An 18,656-nucleotide genomic window follows, 5' to 3' on the forward strand; every position below is an offset into this window, starting at 1 on the left:
GACCCATTTCGAAGTTTAAAAAGGTAAATTTTTTGTCTTGGCTTAATAAGTGTAATCAACATATAAAATGAAAATGGTTCATTTCACATTTTTGCATGTATATAACATAGATATTGAGGTGTTTTGTGGTAATTTACCAACATCACTCCATAAAATAAAAGATGTAAAAATGTAAAATAAAATTTTGAAAAACTCTTGGTCATGTAAAAGTAGCGTTTTTTATGTAGGTCTTTCCAATGTAGATAAAAAAAAAAGTTTTAAAGTGGATTTTATACGAAAAACAAGCGAATCATCCTCATTGAACCATGATCTGTAAGAGGTAAAAAACCACTGCACAAAATATTGATTGAAATTATTGGTGATATAGTGAAATATTATCAATGTTTATAGGGATTTTTTTGGTTTCTGACACTTTTGGATAATTAAACATTGTGCTGTTCCTAAGAAATGAACATAACAGGAGGGTTAAACATGGCCAAAGTGTCAAACATTCCAGTTTTCTGACCCTTCTGAATGATTCGGTTTCTTCTTTTTTTTTTTATCTACTCTTGGCTCAAGCTGACGTAAGCTCATGACAGATTTTTATACATGGTTCGGTATATTTTGTACATAAAATCTGTGTACTTGGACACAGAAAGCACTGACCAATCAGAGCAGACTGGCCTTTTTTTTGGGCGGGTCGCTTAACCCTCCTGTTGTCCTCGGGTCGAGGAAGGAAGAAGAGGGAAGGACGCAAAGGGAAGTAAAAAAGGATGGAGGAAAGAAGGAAGGAAAGAAAGAAGGATGGAGTAAGGAAAGAAGAGAGGAGGAAAAGGAGAAAGAATGGAAAGGAGAGAGAAAGGAAGGAGGATGGAGGAAAGTAAGGGGAGGAGGAGAAGAAAGGAAGGAAAAAATAAAGAAGGAAGGAGGGAGAAAAGGAGTGAGGCAGGAAGGAAAGAGGGCAGAAAGGAAGGAGGAAGGAAAGAAAGGAGGGAAGGAAAGGGGGGCGAGGGAAGGAAAGAAGGAAGGAGGATAGAGGAGGGAGGAAAGAAGGAAGAAGGAAAGAAGAGAGGAAGGCAGGAGGAGGGAGGAAAGAAGGAATAGTCAAAACAGATTGGGTCAATTAGACCCGGAAGGACGACCGGAGGGTTAAAGAGCTTAAATCAGGGGTGTCAAACTCTGGCCCGCGGGCCAAATTTGGCCCGCAGTGTAATTTTATTTGGCCCGCGAAGCAATATCAAATTATTATATAATTATTGTACTATAAAAGCTGACCCGCCGGTATTATACGGCGCATTTACCGCTAATACTAGATTTATTATTGTTATTTTATTTTTAAAAAGTATTAATCTGTTGAAAAAGTTTATTTTGATATTTAAATCAGAAGGATGCAAATAGAAAAGAGGCATACGATTTTTATTTAATTTTTATTCAATAAATTAATGACATTGATGTGTTTTTTATTTGAAATTTGATTTTGCATGTCTGCACTATTTAGTTATATATTGTATGTTTATAAGCGTTGCTGGTTCCATATTTAATGTTAAAGCAAAACATGTTTGGTATATATTAAAAGGTTTATTTGTTCAATGTTGGCCCGCGATTTTATTCAAGTTTTAAATTTTGGCCCATTGTGTATTTGAGTTTGACACCCCTGATCTGAAGAGACACAGCGTGCAGCAGCCATGAGAAGCATAAAAAAAAAATTAAAGAATTCTTATTAAAGAATGTAAACATATTCTAGTAGAAACCAAAAACAAGTATGAACCTGAAAATGAGCTTCTTCTTTTGCTGTTCTTGTTATTTTCTCCACCCTTTGTGCTTCCATGATAAAAGTGTAAGAGCTTAAAAGACTAAATGTTGACAATAGTTGGATATTGTAGGCGTACATCGTGTGACTGAATAATTTAATTGCAACCTCTGCCTCTTTAATGGCATTTGTTACTGTTTCCATAGAAACACACCCGTCACTTTCCAAGCTCTTTCGGAGGGAGACAGGAAGTTGTGGATGGAGGCCATGGACGGAAAAGAGCCTGTGAGTTCATTTCTCATCTCAACTCAGTTTATATTCTTCAAGATGTAATTTTTGTGAAAACTGCTTTTTTTCTGCCAATAATATCTACAATACGACGCAGAGTCTGCTTCTGACAGAGACATAAAACTCTCAACGCCAGTTTCCATTCCCAGTCTGCACAGCAGAGTCTATCCAAGCCTGTTTTTTTTGTTGTTTTTTTAAAAATATATATATTTTTTTTATTGCATTTTCCAACATAGACAAAAACAACAAACAACACACTGTGGCCACAGAAAACAAATATCCAATTACTTATGACCAAGGTTATAATAGTTTTGGATTTTTCATTAGTTTTAGTTTTAATTTCGTTGTGAATTTTTGTTTTCAAATTCAGTTAGTTTTAGTTAGTTTTTAGAGTGAGTTTTCTAGTTTTAGTTTAGTTTTTATTTTTTGAAAATGCTTAGTTTTAGTTTAGTTTTAGTGTTAGTTTTAGTTTTTTTGTAATGGGCTATGTGTTGGGTGCGAGATTCAAACTGGTCATAATAAATTTTGCCTTTATTTCCTTTGGTTTATCATCTCAGCCCCAATAAGGTTATTAACTGTTTTGAATTTTGGTTCTAGTGTAAACATCCCAGTCTCAGTAAACATATTCACCATGTGTTGCATGTTCAAATAGAAACACTGAATTATGAATGAAAAAAGTTGACAAAAACAAAAACTAAGGACATTTTCACTATAATTTTAGTTAGTTTTAGTTAGTTTTGTAACCACACAATACAGTTTCAGTTAGTTATCGTTTTTTAAAAACTCTAGTTTTTATTTTTATTTCAGTTAACGAAAATGTTTTTTCAATTCTAGTTTTCGTTATTTCGTTAACTATAATAACCTTGCTTATGACGTAATACAGACATTACAATGAAAATGCTCTGTCCCATTATGATTGACAGTGATGTAGCAAATACACATCTGGAAAAAAAGAAGTGAAGAGTCGTTAGAAAAAACAAATACAATTTTTTTTTTTTCCAAAAATCTCAATTTCCATTTTGAGAGAAAGCTATTTTTTTTTTTGATAATTAAAAATAATAAGTAAATGAATGTCCTTCCTTATAACCCAAAAACATCAATTAGCCAGTTTCCCTCATTGCCATCTATCATCCCTTTTAATACAATTAGTCAGGCAGCTTAGGACCAGATTTAAGAATAAAGGGGACACGCTGGACAAAAGCACCACATTTTTTCCACATGTTCTCTATCACCATAGGTTTAAATTTTTGGTAGGAGCCACTTCATCAAGATTGTGGATCGGAGATGGCACCCATATAAAGTCTATGAGAACCAGTATATCTTAAATCCACTTAAAAGGTCAATCTTGGTGTCAAAATATTCATTTTCTGGGTAAAGGAATCATTTAAAGCTATTGAGAATATCACTAGAGATCTGACATGAGATTAAAGCGTTCCCTTGATTTTTTTTGAGCAGTGTACATTGCAGCTAATCCGCTCTCTCCCGTGAACATAGATTCATTTTCAGCTCAGGATTCCTGCTGCAGCACTTGCAGACCTACCAGTCTGGGTGAAAATGAACATATCTATTTGATCAAATAATCATCTAGTGATATTCTCAATAGCTTTAAATGATTCCTTGACACAGAAAATGTATATTTTGACACCAAGTTTGACCTTCTAAGTGGCTTGGAAGATATAGAGTTTCTCATAGACTTTATATGGCTGCCATCTCCGATCCACAATCTTGATGAAGTGGCTCCTACCAAAAATTGAAACCTATGGTGATAGAGAGCATGTGGAAAAAATTTGGTGCTTTTGTCCGACGTGTCCCCTTTATTTAGCTAAGCCGCCTGACTAAATAGTTGTGAGTCGTTTACCAGCATATTTAAAGACCCAGATCTTTAAAGAGTCATCCATCTTACATTTAAATCTGTGTGTTAGATATTCCATTGGTATTAGGTCAAATATCACTTTGTGCCAACCCCCAGTTGTTGGAGGTGCATTATCAATCCATCTGAGCAATATATTCTTTCGAGCAGCAAATGTAAGAATACTGAGCAGCCTTCTTTAATATGAGTACTGAGTAAACCGAGATCCAAGCCTGTTTTAAATCAAATCTCCTTAAATGTTGTAAAACCTGTAATCACAACTTTTTTTGTGCAGAACACATGAGTTGCTGCTCTACCGATGACTCTATCTGTTAGTTTTTTGGTTTTTCTTATTGTGTGACTTCCTGTTTTCAAGGGTTAATTCAGATTCACCAAAGCTGCACAAATAACTAACTGATTGAGGCAACAGCAGAACATCAACTCCAATGTTTTGCAAGGTAGAAATGCTGTTTTTGTCAAAGTAGGCTGGTGCCTTTAAAGCAGGGGTCTCAAACTCAAATTACCTGGGGGCCGCAAAGACACCAAATGACGAAAAAATACATAGAATTACCAAAAAAGACACAAAATAATTTAAAAAAGACACAAAATGACCCCAAAAAAGACACAAAATGACCAAAAAACCCCACATAATTAGAAAAAAAAGACACAAAATGATTTGAAAAAGACACAAAATGACCAAAGAATGGGGAAGATCATTAAAATCATGAAAATGAATGTTACTTGTTATTTAAATCCTGCAACAAATGAGAACAAAATAACAAAAGTTATTGTTACCAATCCCTCATGTAATGCACATCAAGGCTCACATGTGGCATTTGTTAAGTGCTGCAGGATGAAGGCTCATTACAGCTTCCCTGTTACAGATGTGTGAGATGCTACGAAGCTTGTTAGGCGCTCTATGCCACCTGGTTAGTCTGAAGGCTGAGTTCACACCGTTGGGGATTTCTTCCTGCTTCTATAATCCTGTTAAGGTGTTAAAGGAATAGTTTGAGTTTTCGGAAATTAGGTTGTATGATGTGCTTTTCTGTCTGTCAGTGTAGTAGCCACAGTTGAAGGCGGTTCGTTTCAGTTTGGAGAAGCAGGCGGGAGTCAATATACTGATGTTATGCTCTGTTTACTTTGACAAAAACAGCATTTCTACCTTGCAAAACATTGGAGTTGATGTTCTGCTGTTGCCTCAATCAGTTAGTTATTTGTGCAACTTTGGTGAATCTGAATTAACCCTTGAAAACAGAAAGTCACACAATAAGAAAAACCAAAAAACTAACAGATAGAGTCATCGGTAGAGCAGCAACTCATGTATTCTGTATGGTCTAATTACTGTTTTTGTCTGGTGGCTTTAATAGATAACAGCTTCAGTTCTATGTGAGACAGCACCTTGTTGCATCTTTAAGATAAGATATAGTAAGATCACAGAAACTTTTTTCTTCTTCATATATATCTTTATTGGGTTGTCAGGACATAATACATATTCAATCAGAAAAGGTACAATTCACCCATTTTCCCCCCTTTTAGAACAACCCCCCGCCCCCCGAACCAGAGAGTTACATTCACAAAAAATAAGCAAAAAACAATAAATAGTAATGATAATGAGAAAATACAACTCTCTCCCCCTCAAAGAAAAACAGGAGGGGTGAACAGTAGCCAAATAAACAATGATAAAAAACGAAAAATAAAAGTAAAAATATACATATATAAATACATACATACATACATACACATAAAACCAAACAAATAATAATAATACTAAATAAATAAATAAAATAAAAAGGGACATTTAGAGGAGATATACAGAATGCTTGGAAAAAACAAACAAAAAATAGCTCTAACAATTTGTATATGTTGTCCCTAGAGTTTGACCACCAAATCAGTATACTAAAAACAATTACTGGCCATTTAAAAGTTATATCAATTTATCTTAATTAGAACCATCTATGTTAATCATCTAACGATGAAATAGACTAAATTAGGGAAAGAATGGGATTCCAAGTTTTATAAAAGTTGTCGGAGCACCCCCAATACTGTACTTGATTTTTTCTAAGTGTAGAAATGACATTAGATCCTTTAGCCAAGAGTTAGGGGAGGGAGGATTCTTATCCTTCCAATGAAGTAAGATACGTCTGCGGGCTACCAGAGATGCAAAAGCAATTGAGTTGTTTTAAGATCACAGAAACTTGAATCACATTGGGGAAATTCAATTGTTTCAGCAGCTCAAGAGTAAAGAAAATTAAGTGACAAGGGAAAAAAAAGATGATTATTGATGGATATTAAACATTAAAACACTCTTTAACTTGTACGAATATGTCCACGGTAAGTAATTGCACCTAAAATTGTAATTCACACACAGTGTGCAGCAAGAATATACATAAAATAATTTTTTTTTTAAATTGCACAGATCCAAAATAATTTGATACAATATAATATGTGATTGCATAGATCAGATGTCAGTTTTGAAGCATAGCTATCATGCAATGTTTTTCTTATTTTTTTAATTTAACTATAGCATAGATAACAGCTTCAGTTCTATGTGAGACAGCACGGTTAAGCCATGAAACTACTTTGAAGGGACTGAGTGAACATTTGATCTGATAAGCGTTGCTGCTCCCACGGTCTGTCTCTGATTTCAACAGTTTCGAGGCGATGAAATAACAAATTGCCTTACTAGCAGAATGTAAGACTTAATCAATTCCTCTTTTGGTTTTAGCATTTAGCTTCCCCCCCGCCATCTTTTGTTCTTTCTGCAGTTCTTTTCAGATCTTTTTTATATTCGGCGGTTTTGGTTTAGTGGCGGATGTCGTGTGAGGTGTGGACGAAAGACATAGACCGTCACTGCCAGGGGATGTGAAAATAACAGAAGGCACTTTTCTGTGCCCCCTTCCTGTGCAACTTCCCTAATGACATCTGTATATCATGCACATTTCATAATCGTGTTTCCGCCTCCTCTACCCAAACAGAGATCCACTGCACTGTCTTACTGCCAGGTCTGCAGAGATCCGGAGCTGTCAAGCGAGACAAGGATCATCTTTCTGATTCCGTTGTGGACTTTATTCCACTCTGAATAACTTTTGACTAGCTGAAACATAAGGCTAAGTCATACGCAGCAGACTTTGGCCGTCATAGTGCAGCATGTCGACGCATACTGTTCTGTGCTTCAACGTGTTTCTGCACATCTTTTGAAACTTCTTCATACTCAGCTGTGTTATTCTTAGAGCTTTGCTGGAAAAGCATTTTGATTGTCTTGCACATTCAATGTGCAGTGTAGTAGTAGCATTTCCCTTAACCCTATAAAGCCAAGTGTATCATATTAGATACAGTAATTTTTGAGACTTCTACATCATCAAAAACCTGATGTATACATGTGTTGAAGATAAACAAACTGAGCAACAAATTGCACAAAAATACCAGATGTATCAAAAATGATATGCAGGTTCCACGAGTGGATCAGTCATTGCTGCATTAAAAAACTTCATATCTGCAGATGTATGATGTTGTGTTATATGGAAAAAATATGTATTTTGCATGGTTGAGGAAAAAGGAAAAGTTAAAAATGTTGTTGTTTGATGTTTTTGTTAGTTCAAGAAAAACAAACTGTGAGCAACAAATTGCACAAAAAGACCTGATGTATCAAATATGATACAAATTAGAATTCATATATGCAATTTATTTATTTTTTTAAATTCGTCAGCAAGTTAACAAGCACTCGGTTTTTAAAAAAATTGAATTTTCTGGCAATTATTTCATGGTTCAGGCTTTATAGGGTTAAGTCTTACATTTACTTTGAGTAGACCCCAGAACCAAAAAGATCAGTCGATCCAGAAAAGTTACCAGCAATTGTCTTGATAATACATTTATTCAAGTAATCTTTCAAATACAAATGCCAAGTGTTCACTGGTTCCAGCTCCTCACATGTGAAGATTTGCAGCTTTTCTTCATGTACGATCGTTAATTGAACATTTTTTTTTAACTTTATTCCACTCTGAATGCCTTTTGACTAGCTGAAATATAAGCTAAGTCATATGCAGCAGACTTTGCCCGTCATAGTGCAGCATGTCCATGCATACTGTTCTGTGCTTCAACGTGTTTCTGCACATCTTTTGAAACTTCTTCATACTCAGCTGTGTTATTCTTAGAGCTTTGCTGGAAAAGCATTTTGATTGTCTTGCACATTCAATGTGCAGTGTATTAGCAACATTTCCTTTAAGTCTTATATATACTACATATACTTTGAGTAGACCCCAGAACCAAAAAGATCCAGAAAAGTTACCAGTGATTGTCTTGATAATACATTTATTCAAGTAATCTTTCTAATACAAATGCCAAGTGTTCACTGGTTTCAGCTCCTCACATGTGAAGATTTGCAGCTTTTCTTCATGTACGATCGTTAATTGAACATTTTTGGCTTTTAAACTCTTGGTTGCAGAAAAAAGTAATTTGACAATGTCACCTAGGGTTCTTGCAAATTGTGACTGTGTTTTTTTAACTATTTTCTGACATTTTATTGGCAAACGGACTGAAGATTTAGTTGAGAATTATCTGCAGATTTAAGTGATAATTTGAAAAAGGTTGGCTTCAGCCCTAGCAGGCACACGTTGGCCTTCACTTCAGAGGTTTTATGTGCATAATAAATATCCCCAGGAGCTCTGGAAGCAAAAGCAAGCTGACGCCGGTCTCCACAAGCAGCCAGCTGCTCCATTACTCCACAAGTCTCTCTTTTGGAAAAACTGTCACATTTCCAAACCAAGAAGTAGTTGACATGCATGAACCTGTGTGCCAATATGACAACTGTAATACTACGCTCAGGATCACTAAAAGGCCCCCTTTTGTGTATTTTCCACTGGAACTTCTATTAGGTTAAAAGTATTTGGCATTGACGTATTGGACAAAGAGAAAAATGCTTGCATGCTCCTCTCCAAACTTGCCTAAGCAAGAGAACATTTTGGCGATTTTACTTTTTAGCCACAGAAATGAAAACAGTCACTCATATATTGGAAATAAAAACGAATCTTTCAGTGTCATCAGTTCCTGTTTCTCTTCGAACCTTGTGGCATCTTTAAGATAAGATATAGGCAGATCACAGAAACTTGAATCACATTGGGGAAATTCAATTGTTTCAGCAGCTCACGAGTAAAGAAAATTAAGTGACAAGGAAAAAAAGATAATTATTGATGGATATTAAACATTAAAACACTGTTTACACCTTTAACTTGTACTGATATGTACTTAAATTGTAATTCACACACAGTGTGCAGCAATAATATACATATAGCCTAATAAATAAACAGCATAAATATAATTGCACAGATCCAAAGTAATTTGATACAATATAATATGTGATTGCATAGATCAGATGTCAGTTTTGAAGCATAGCTATCATGCAATGTTTTTCTTATTTTTTTAATTTAACTTAATTAGCAATGATACGCTAATGGCTACTCTTGTAGCTGTAACAAGCAGCGCCGCTAGCATCAGTTAGCCGCTAGCATCAGTTAGCTGCTAGCTTTCGCTAATGACCAAATTTCACAACAAAGAAATAAGAGTTATCAGAACTATTGTCCCTTGTTGTGAACCCCAACTTAAAGATATAAGTAACAACAACTCACCAACTTGTTTTTGAGCAGACAACTGGCTTCCTTTGTTGTGCTAACTTACATTATTGCCCTAAATGTCAATCATTTATATTTCCAAGTTTTACCAACTTAAATCACTGTTTTAGGCCAAAAAATACAAGTTGGCTTTTTTTTGCAGTGTATCAGTGGGGAGGGATATGAAGAAGAATAACACAAGGTTTCAATATAAAAAATGAGTTACTGGTGACTCTGCCTTTAGTCGTGTCCTGGTTTTAATATTAAGCCTCTGGAGTCACTGAAAGTGTTGGTGCATGACTTCTTAAAAACCTCAGCTTCCTTGCAGCTTCAGTACTGGAACTACCAGTTTTTTTTTGATGATGATAGGCCAAGTAAAACCAGAGATAAGGTCAAATATATTTAGTATAAAAATATAGAACTAAATGTTACCTCTTTTATGTTATATTTGCAACCATCAGTCAGAGTGAAAAAAATATCATATAGTCATATAGGTGAGGTTGTGCTGAAAAAATGATACCAACATGGCATGGTAAACATTTTTTTAAGTCGTATATACAGGCAGAATGAAAGACCAAAACTCTAAAGGGTTAAAGCTTTGCAGAGTTCATTTAGTTTGTTTGGCTGTTTTTTCTTTCAGGAATCTTTCCTGTTTTGCATCAGCTAACAAGACACACATTCTGTCCACACATTCTCTCTGTTTCCATTATTATTATTTCATGTTCAACATGTTCAGTAATCACTGATCATAAGGCTACTCCTAGATTTTCCCACGTTTCACAGCCCTTAATTTTCTTTTTTTTAACTTTTCATTTCAGATCTATCATTCCCCAATTCACAAGCAAGCTGAAAGTAAGTCAGACATCAATCAAGTCCAACAGTGTGATGTTGTTGATGATGTCAAGATGTTAAATGTTTTGCATTATGCAAATATGCATTATGTGTTTATTTATAAGCTTAAACCACATCCAAACTGTTTCAGAGTCTTTGGTGTCTTCCTCCTGTATTTAAAAGCATTGTTTGTTGTTCCATCTGCTCATTTGTTGTCTTTATTACTTCCACAGTGGAACTGAATGAAATTGGATTCAAGTTTGTGCGAAAGTGCATCAACTATGTGGAAACAAAAGGTATTTGAGGTTCATCTTAGCTGTCTTTAGTTGTGTTTGTTTACTGATTTACCCTGAAGGAGGCGTTGTTGAGTCATAGGTTAATGTTGATGCCATGTCTGCAGAATAAATGTCCTCAATCTCAACACTGCTAGTCTGAAATATTTCACAATTTCAGTTACATCTTTATTCCATAGAGTTAGGACAGAGGACAGGAAGGAGCAGTAACAAATACAATAAGAAATACATAAGGACTATTTAAAAACCCATACACCTCATATTTATTTATTGTATATAAATTGTTCTTTTTCTTTTACTTTTTTTCTTACTTTTGATACTGTGTGCTTTTTAACCTGTTTGCTGCTGGAAACTCAATTTCCCTGAGGGAGCCATCCCAAGGGATCAATAAAGTTTTATCTTATCTTATCTTATCTTATCTTATCTTATCTTATCTTATCTTATCTTATCTTATCTTATCTTATCTTATCTTATCTTATCTTATCTTATCTTATCTTATCTTATCTTATCTTATCTTATCTTATCTTATCTTATCTTAGTTAATGTATGTCAGATCTTTTCAAACTATTTTTTGTCTAACTTACTAACTTCTCTCCATGCATGTTAAGACTTAAAAAAGAATAATAACCCAAACGCAACCCTGAAGGAAGATGTAATCTTATTATTCTGCAGTCACAATATGTTTCTCCACTAGTCTGATTCATCTTCCAGGAATGAAGTACTCAAGCTTGTAATTAAACTCCTGATCTAAGCATGGCATGCTTGTTCAGTCTCAAACGAAATACCTAAATGGAGCATTCGCAATCAGAAAGGAACATCTGTATCTTAATTCCTGCTCCTGCACTCTGCAGAGGAGAGTGTGGTACATTTCCACTGCTCTGTAGTTATTTATTTATTTTTTTTCTTTTTACCTCTCCCTTTTCTCTTTCCAGGAGTCACACAAGAAGGAGTGTACAGAACAGTTGGCAGCAACATCCAAGTGCAGAAGCTTTTAAATTCCTTCTTTGGTAAGGAAATAAGCCTGTGAACAAGTTTAACATCTGTCCATTCACTGTGTTTCTTCACATGCAGGTTTGTCCTCCGTACTTCAACAAAACAGGTTCTGCCACTTTTGTGAAGCTTAGAAATATCAGCAGGTCGCTGACTTAAAGTGGATCTAAGTTCCTGATTTTTAACCCTCTGAACCCCAACAAGCCGTTTCAGGGTGTTTTTTTTCTTCTCTTTTTACATTTTACTTACTACGGCCTTATATTTCACTGCAATATATATATATATATATATACACTACCGGTCAAAAGTTTTAGAACACACCAACTTTTCCAGAATTTAATTGAAAATGATGCAGTTTAATGTCTCAGTGTACTCTGAAATTAATGCACATTTGCAACATTTAAAATTCTTTATTGAGCATGATAGTGTTTTGAAAGTAAAAAAAAAGATTCAAAATCACATTTTATGTTGGACTAAAGGACTAAAAAAAGACACAAAATGACAAAAAAAGACACCAAAAGACACAAAATGACTAAAAAAAGACACAAAATTACCAAAAAAAGACACAAAATGACTAAAAAAGACATGAAAATAATTCAAAAATGGACAAAATAGCCCAAGACTCCATAGAGTTAAGTTGTTAACCCATTTCTTGTTCCCTGAAAAAGGCCTACTTGTATAATTCTGAAATGTACATTATTTTCCAGTTTTGGTTAAGCTTACCTTTTTTTATTTACCTCTGGCAGTTCACCACTTACCTTTGTACCCTTTCAAGCTGTTCATTTGACTTGAACTGCTTGAATTTCAATAAAAAACTGGAAAAATTGGGGTGTTCTAAAACTTTTGACCGGTAGTGTATATACAAACATGTCACATGAACTTCTTAGTCAGTGTATTTACACCTTGTTTCTGCTGCCTCCCAGTGTCTACAACACAGTCACAAGAGTGCATTAATAAGTTTCGTACTCGTGGATTCACGGCCCCATATTGCTTATGATTGAATTATGGTTGACAAATGTTACAACGAGCCAGTTATAATGATCAATTAAGGTGCTTATCCAATCCAATCCAATCCCCTTTATTTATAGAGCACAATTTTAGCAAACACAAGGTTTCCAAAGTGCTGCACAAACAATAAATACATAACACAATACGAAGAGATGTAAACAATAGAACAGTAAAATGCAATAAGATAAAATAAATTAAAAATGGGATAAAAATAAATAAAATAAAATGTAAAATGTACTGCCCGCACAAAATAAAATATGCATGTATACAAATAAAAATAAAAAATCATAAAATCAACATAAAATCAACACTCTACGTGGTGTTAAAAGCCAACGAGAAGAGGTGTTTTTTTTTTTTTTTTTAAACTTTATTGCCTTTATGCACATTTACAGACAATTAACATCACAAAGGAAAGGAAAACAAATCAAAACATCTTGAGATTGGGTCTCATCTGTCACACAAATGGCACTGTAAAGGGTATAACACATATTTTATCTGGTTCTGTATTCCAAAAAATAATAATAATAACAAATAAATAAAAAGGGATATTTTAGATAATAATAGTGTATAAGAGTTTTAAGCAATATAGTCTGTAACTGGGGCCCACCTTCTCATAAAAACAGGGACTTTTAGCTGTAATTGGTCATATATTCCATCATGTAGACATGTTTTACTTTCTGTAACCACTGAATGATCATAGGGGGGTCTTTCTTCATCCAATTTATAGTCATAATTTTTCTTGCAATCATCAACAAAATGTGTAATATATAACATTGTTCTGTGGTAAACAGGTGGTCAGGAAACACATCTAATAAAAATAACAAAGAGTCCATTGGAAGTTCTACCGCCAAAATTTTTTCCAGTTCTTCTTTGACATTTTTCCAAAATGTTTGTACTTTCGGGCGTTCCCAAAATATATAAAATATGGTCGCCGACCATGCCACAGTTCCTCCAACATTTGTTGCTGCGATTGTTCTTGGAAACAAAGGTTGTTAGTGGTCAGTGGAGTAACTAAGTACATTTACTCAAGTACTGTACTTAAGTACAGTTTTGAGGAACTTGTACTTTACTTGAGTATTTCCATTTTACGTCACTTTTTACTTGTACTTCATTTCATTTTTAGGCAACTCTTGTACTTTTTACTCCACTACATTTAGCTGCCAGCTTTAGTTACTTTAGTTACTTTTCAGGTCGAGATTTAACATAAAACATAATAGATTTAAAATTTGTACTAAATTAAATTTAAAGATTACATAAATGCATCAAAAATAATAATACAATAATATATTTGGACAATCTTAGTGGGTCCATTCTGCATTGCCAATACTTTTACTTTTGATACTTTAAGTAAATTTTGATGCTGATACTTTTGTACTTTTACTGAAGTAAGTTTTGAATGCAGGACTTTTACTTGTAGTGGAGTCATTTCACAGTGTAGTATTAGTACTTTTACTTGAGTAAGGGATCTGAATACTTGTTCCACCTCTGTTAGTGGCGTCCTGAAGAACCTAATTTTGACCTTCCAGTCAAATTCTTTGTATAGTTGGCTGAAGAGGTGGGTTTTAAGAAGAGATTTAAAATGAGACAGTGACCTGCAAGGTACAACAGCTCAGAGAGGTAAGGAGGAGCAAGACCATTTAAAGCTTTAAAAGCAAATAAAATAATTTAAAAATGAATCCTAAAATGAACAGGCAGCCAGTGCAGTGAAGCTAAAACAGGTGAAATGTGCTTATCACAGGTGGTTAACAGTGTTGCTTAGATTGAATTTAACTCTTTGGTATTAATTAATTAATTATTATCTACTTTTTTGTTCAATTTGCTTCTTCACAGACCCCACAAACCCAGGAGATGTGGATCTTCACAGCAGCGACTGGGATGTTAAAACCATCACAAGTGCACTGAAGTTTTATCTGAGGTATGTTTGTGTGTGTGAAGTTCAAGATATATGGGTGTTTTTGTTGTTGCTCACATTGTTATAATTATTCATTGTGAATGTCTGTAAGACACACTACTGGTCAAAAGTTTTAGAACACACCAACTTTTCCAGAATTGAATTGAAAATGATGCAGTTTAATGTCTCAGTGTACTCTGACATTAATGCACATTTGCAACATTTAAAATTCTTTATTGAGCATGATAGTGTTTTGAAAGTAAAAAAAAGATATAAAATCACATTTTATGTTGGACTTAAGGATTAAAAAAAAGACACAAAATGACCAAAAAAAGACATAAAATGACTAAAAAAAGAAACAAAATGACCAAAAAAAGACACAAAATTACTTACAAAGACATGAAAAGAATTCAAAAATGGACAAAATAGCCCAAGACTCCATAGAGTTAAGTTGTTAACCCATTTCTTGTTCCCTGAAAAAGGCCTACTTGTATAATTCTGAAATGTACATTATTTTTCAGTTTTGGTTAAGCTTACCTTTTTTTATTTACCTCTGGCAGTTCACCACTTACCTTTGGACCCTTTCAAGCTGTTCATTTGACTTGAACTGCTTGAATTTCAATCAAAAACTGGAAAAATTGGGCTGTTCTAAAACTTTTGACCGGTAGTGTATATTAAATAAACTAAATTCTAATACAAATATTAATGAAGTGTAAAATACATTTAATTGGCCAAGAGTCAGATATTTCCTGAGAATATATTAGTCTGCTTGAATGCCTGTTGGTGTGTATGTGCAGCTCTGGATCCAGATGCACATTAAAGCAATTGGCTGTTATTAAAATCACACATGCAGCGTTGACAGAGGTTGCACTCTCTGAGTGCATTACCGCTTAATTGTTTAGCAATGTTGCACTTGTTTACGAGTGTGTGTATATTTCTCTGCAGGAGCTTGTCTGAACCTCTGATGACCTACGGTCTACACAGAGACCTCGTCTGTGCTGCAAGTAAGACGTCTTTTTGTAATTATCCAGTGAAGTCTGTGTCCTTGTTCATGTTTTTATAGGTTTCTTTTTTTAAACTCTCTTTAAAGTCAGTCTAGTCAAACATGAAAAACCATGTCACAAGCATTATGCCGTTACATGGCTGTTATCTTCGGGAAATTGCAACTTGATCATGTGTTTTTTTTAACTTAAATTCATCTGTTTTTCATCACCTGCATGCTTATTTATTTTTTACTTAAAGTTCCCAAAGTCTGCATACTTTTCTTTTGCAAAATCCCCAAAATGTCCAAAGTTTTTCAAACCAAATCACAGCATGGATTTTTCTTGGTGTATTGATATAATATTCTGGAAGATTTTTTGACCATATTTAGCCATTCTTGAATTAAAAAAAGCCTAATTCAGCACCAAAGGTCTGCAACAAATAGTCCCAACCCAAAAAATGCTGCAACAACTTCTGGGACATAGTTGACTTCAGAAGGCTTAATGGTAACGTTTATATTAAGGTCCTTGTAATGACCATTAATTAACAAGTAATAAGGCCCTTGTAAGTCCTTACAAGATGCTTATTAACATTATTGTGTGTTTATAAGCTTATATAAGTGTTAATAATGGCATTACAAACACCCATGACCCACCCATTATGTCTTTGCCATGCCTTTATTAATCTTATTTTGTTTGCTTATTGATATTAAAATATACCTTATTGCTCATCTTTTATAAGTTATTCCAAAGTTAGCATGGAGTAACCAAACTATTTTCCCTCTTGTTTCATGCCAATCATGTCAAATAACACATTAGTCATTTTACAGTGTTAAAAAGTTTAAATAACTGGTTATTGAATCTTACTTAGACGTCTTCTTGACTACACTCTTAACACTTGTGTTGAGCATTATGAAATAGATATCCCATAGAGGACTAATTGATTAAATACATTAAATAATTATTAATTTTAAAATGCGAAATTATTCTAAACTTCTAGATTGAAATTAAAATATACTTTATTGCTCATCTTTTATAAGTTAACTATGCTTTTTGCAACTACTGGATCTAAAGCTAGAACAGTGCCTTATTACTTGTTAATTAATGGTTATTAAGGACCTTATTATAAAGCGTTACCGAAACATTTTCTAAAGTGTCTGGTGTGTAGTGAAAGTTTAAAAGTTTCACACATCCAGTCAGAATCATGAGGCCCCAACACTGAACCCTGTGGGATCCCACACTAAACGCATGCAAAGAATCACTTTGTTTGCAGAAAATGTTTGATATAAGTGTTAATAATGGCATTACAAACACCCATGACCCACCCATTATGTCTTTGCCATGCCTTTATTAATCTTATTTTGTTTGCTTATTGATATTAAAATATACTTTATTGCTCATCTATTATAAGTTAACTATAAGTTAACTATGCTTTTTGCAACTACCGGATCTAAAGCGAGAACAATGCCTTATTACTTGTTCATTAATGGTTATTAAGGACCTTATTATGAAGCGTTACCTAAAATTCTAACTAGATGTTTTCCTAATGTTTACCTCTTATATGTTGCATTTGATTCTGTTATCGGGGCAGCTTGTAAATATTGAATATAGAAGAAGTATATAGAAATAAATAGGACATATACATTCTGAAGAACTCTACAGGTGAGGATAAAAATGTGTTTCTTACCTCTTTCTTCATCTTTGGTTTAATGGAGTACACTATTTGGTTTTAAAGATACACTACTGGTCAAAAGTTTTAGAACACACCAACTTTTCCAGAATTGAATTGAAAATTATGCAGTTTAATGTCTCAGTGTACTCTGAAATGAATGCACATTTGCAACATTTAAAATTCTTTATTGAGCATGATAGTGTTTTGAAAGTAAAAAAAAGATTCAAAATTACATTTTATGTTGGACTAAAGGACTAAAAAAAAAAACACAAAATGTCCAAAAAAGACACAAAATGACAAAAAAAGACACCAAAAGCCTACCTTTTTTTATTTACCTCTGGCAGTTCACCACTTACCTTTGGACCCTTTCAAGCTGTTCATTTGACTTGAACTGCTTGAATTTCAATAAAAAACTGGAAAAATTGGGGTGTTCTAAAACTTTTGACCGGTAGTGTATGTTACATTCAAGTAATGCTGTTTCTGAACTTAATTGTCTGTTGGTTTGTGTGGTCTAAAAAGTAGAGGAGAGATGGTCAGGGTGTAGATTTCATATAATCGTTGCAGCATGTTTGGGTAGTAATTAAGACTTTAGGCCAGGTGTCGTTTTTATCTAACACATGGCAAAGCATTGCCTGGAATGAAAACCTGGATTGCATTTGTACTGTGCAGGCTGCAGGTTCAGCAGTTTAGGAGGAAGCAATACTTCAATCTGGAAGACTCTAAAAGAAACCTGAGTCCTCTGCTTGTTTTTATCTGCCATTGTAAAACAGAGAGCGTTTTAATTGCTTTTTTAAGGATATTACAGTAAGACAACAGGTGGCTTTAGTTTCCTGGAAATGTTGGGAAATTCAATAGTTGAAAGGGGGAGGGGGGGTTCTTTAGTAGTCTCATGTTATGTCTGAACATTTCATGTTTTTTTTAATTTCTCTTATTCGTCACAGTGCCAACTTTCAGTGACATATCGGGGTCTTTGCACTAGGGCTGGGCGATATGGCCCTAAAAGAATATCACGATATTTCAGCCTATTTTTGCGATAACAATATTCTTGACGATATTACAAAATACTTAAAAAGATATAGAAAATAGGATTTTTTTAGTCTGTATAAATAAATAAAAATATAAAATGTAGTGTGAAGTGCAAATCTCAACAGTTGCCAAATACAAAAAAAATTACTCTTGACTCTTGAGTATGAGCAAATAATAAAAATAACCATTTAGGGGTTCCGGGGGCATATTTTAATGACATTTTGTAAAGGAGAATAAAGGTTCTTGTATGTTTTATTTAAGGCATCTTATTTTGACAGTCTTCTTGTAAGTTCTGTGGTGGATTCTGTTAACACACCGTGCTCTTATTTTGAAAGCTGCATGTGTTTAGTGACAGAGACTAAGTAGCTTTTTGTGATTAAAAACATCTTTAACCACTACATCAAGAAGTAGGAATGTTGCCAATATCATGATATGCATTTTTTTTTTAACCATAAATAAAAAAATACCGATATTATCGTGAACGATACGATATGGC

The 18,656-nt window shown here is 34.1% G+C and overlaps 1 protein-coding gene across 2 annotated transcripts in view; it reads left to right on the top strand.

Moving 5' to 3' along the window:
* LOC131986789 (oligophrenin-1-like) overlaps positions 1 to 18,656 on the top strand; it is a 49,965-nt gene that overhangs the window by 21,023 nt on the left and 10,286 nt on the right. For both annotated transcript variants that reach the window (XM_059351909.1, XM_059351910.1), the window contains exons 11-16: positions 1,936 to 2,014; positions 10,288 to 10,321; positions 10,534 to 10,596; positions 11,526 to 11,600; positions 14,422 to 14,506; positions 15,428 to 15,486. In XM_059351909.1, the coding sequence (XP_059207892.1) occupies positions 1,936 to 2,014; positions 10,288 to 10,321; positions 10,534 to 10,596; positions 11,526 to 11,600; positions 14,422 to 14,506; positions 15,428 to 15,486 (395 nt within the window). The remainder of the gene's footprint in view (positions 1 to 1,935; positions 2,015 to 10,287; positions 10,322 to 10,533; positions 10,597 to 11,525; positions 11,601 to 14,421; positions 14,507 to 15,427; positions 15,487 to 18,656) is intronic.

This window comes from Centropristis striata, chromosome 15 (assembly GCF_030273125.1).
Source record: "Centropristis striata isolate RG_2023a ecotype Rhode Island chromosome 15, C.striata_1.0, whole genome shotgun sequence".
NCBI lineage: Eukaryota > Metazoa > Chordata > Actinopteri > Perciformes > Serranidae > Centropristis > Centropristis striata.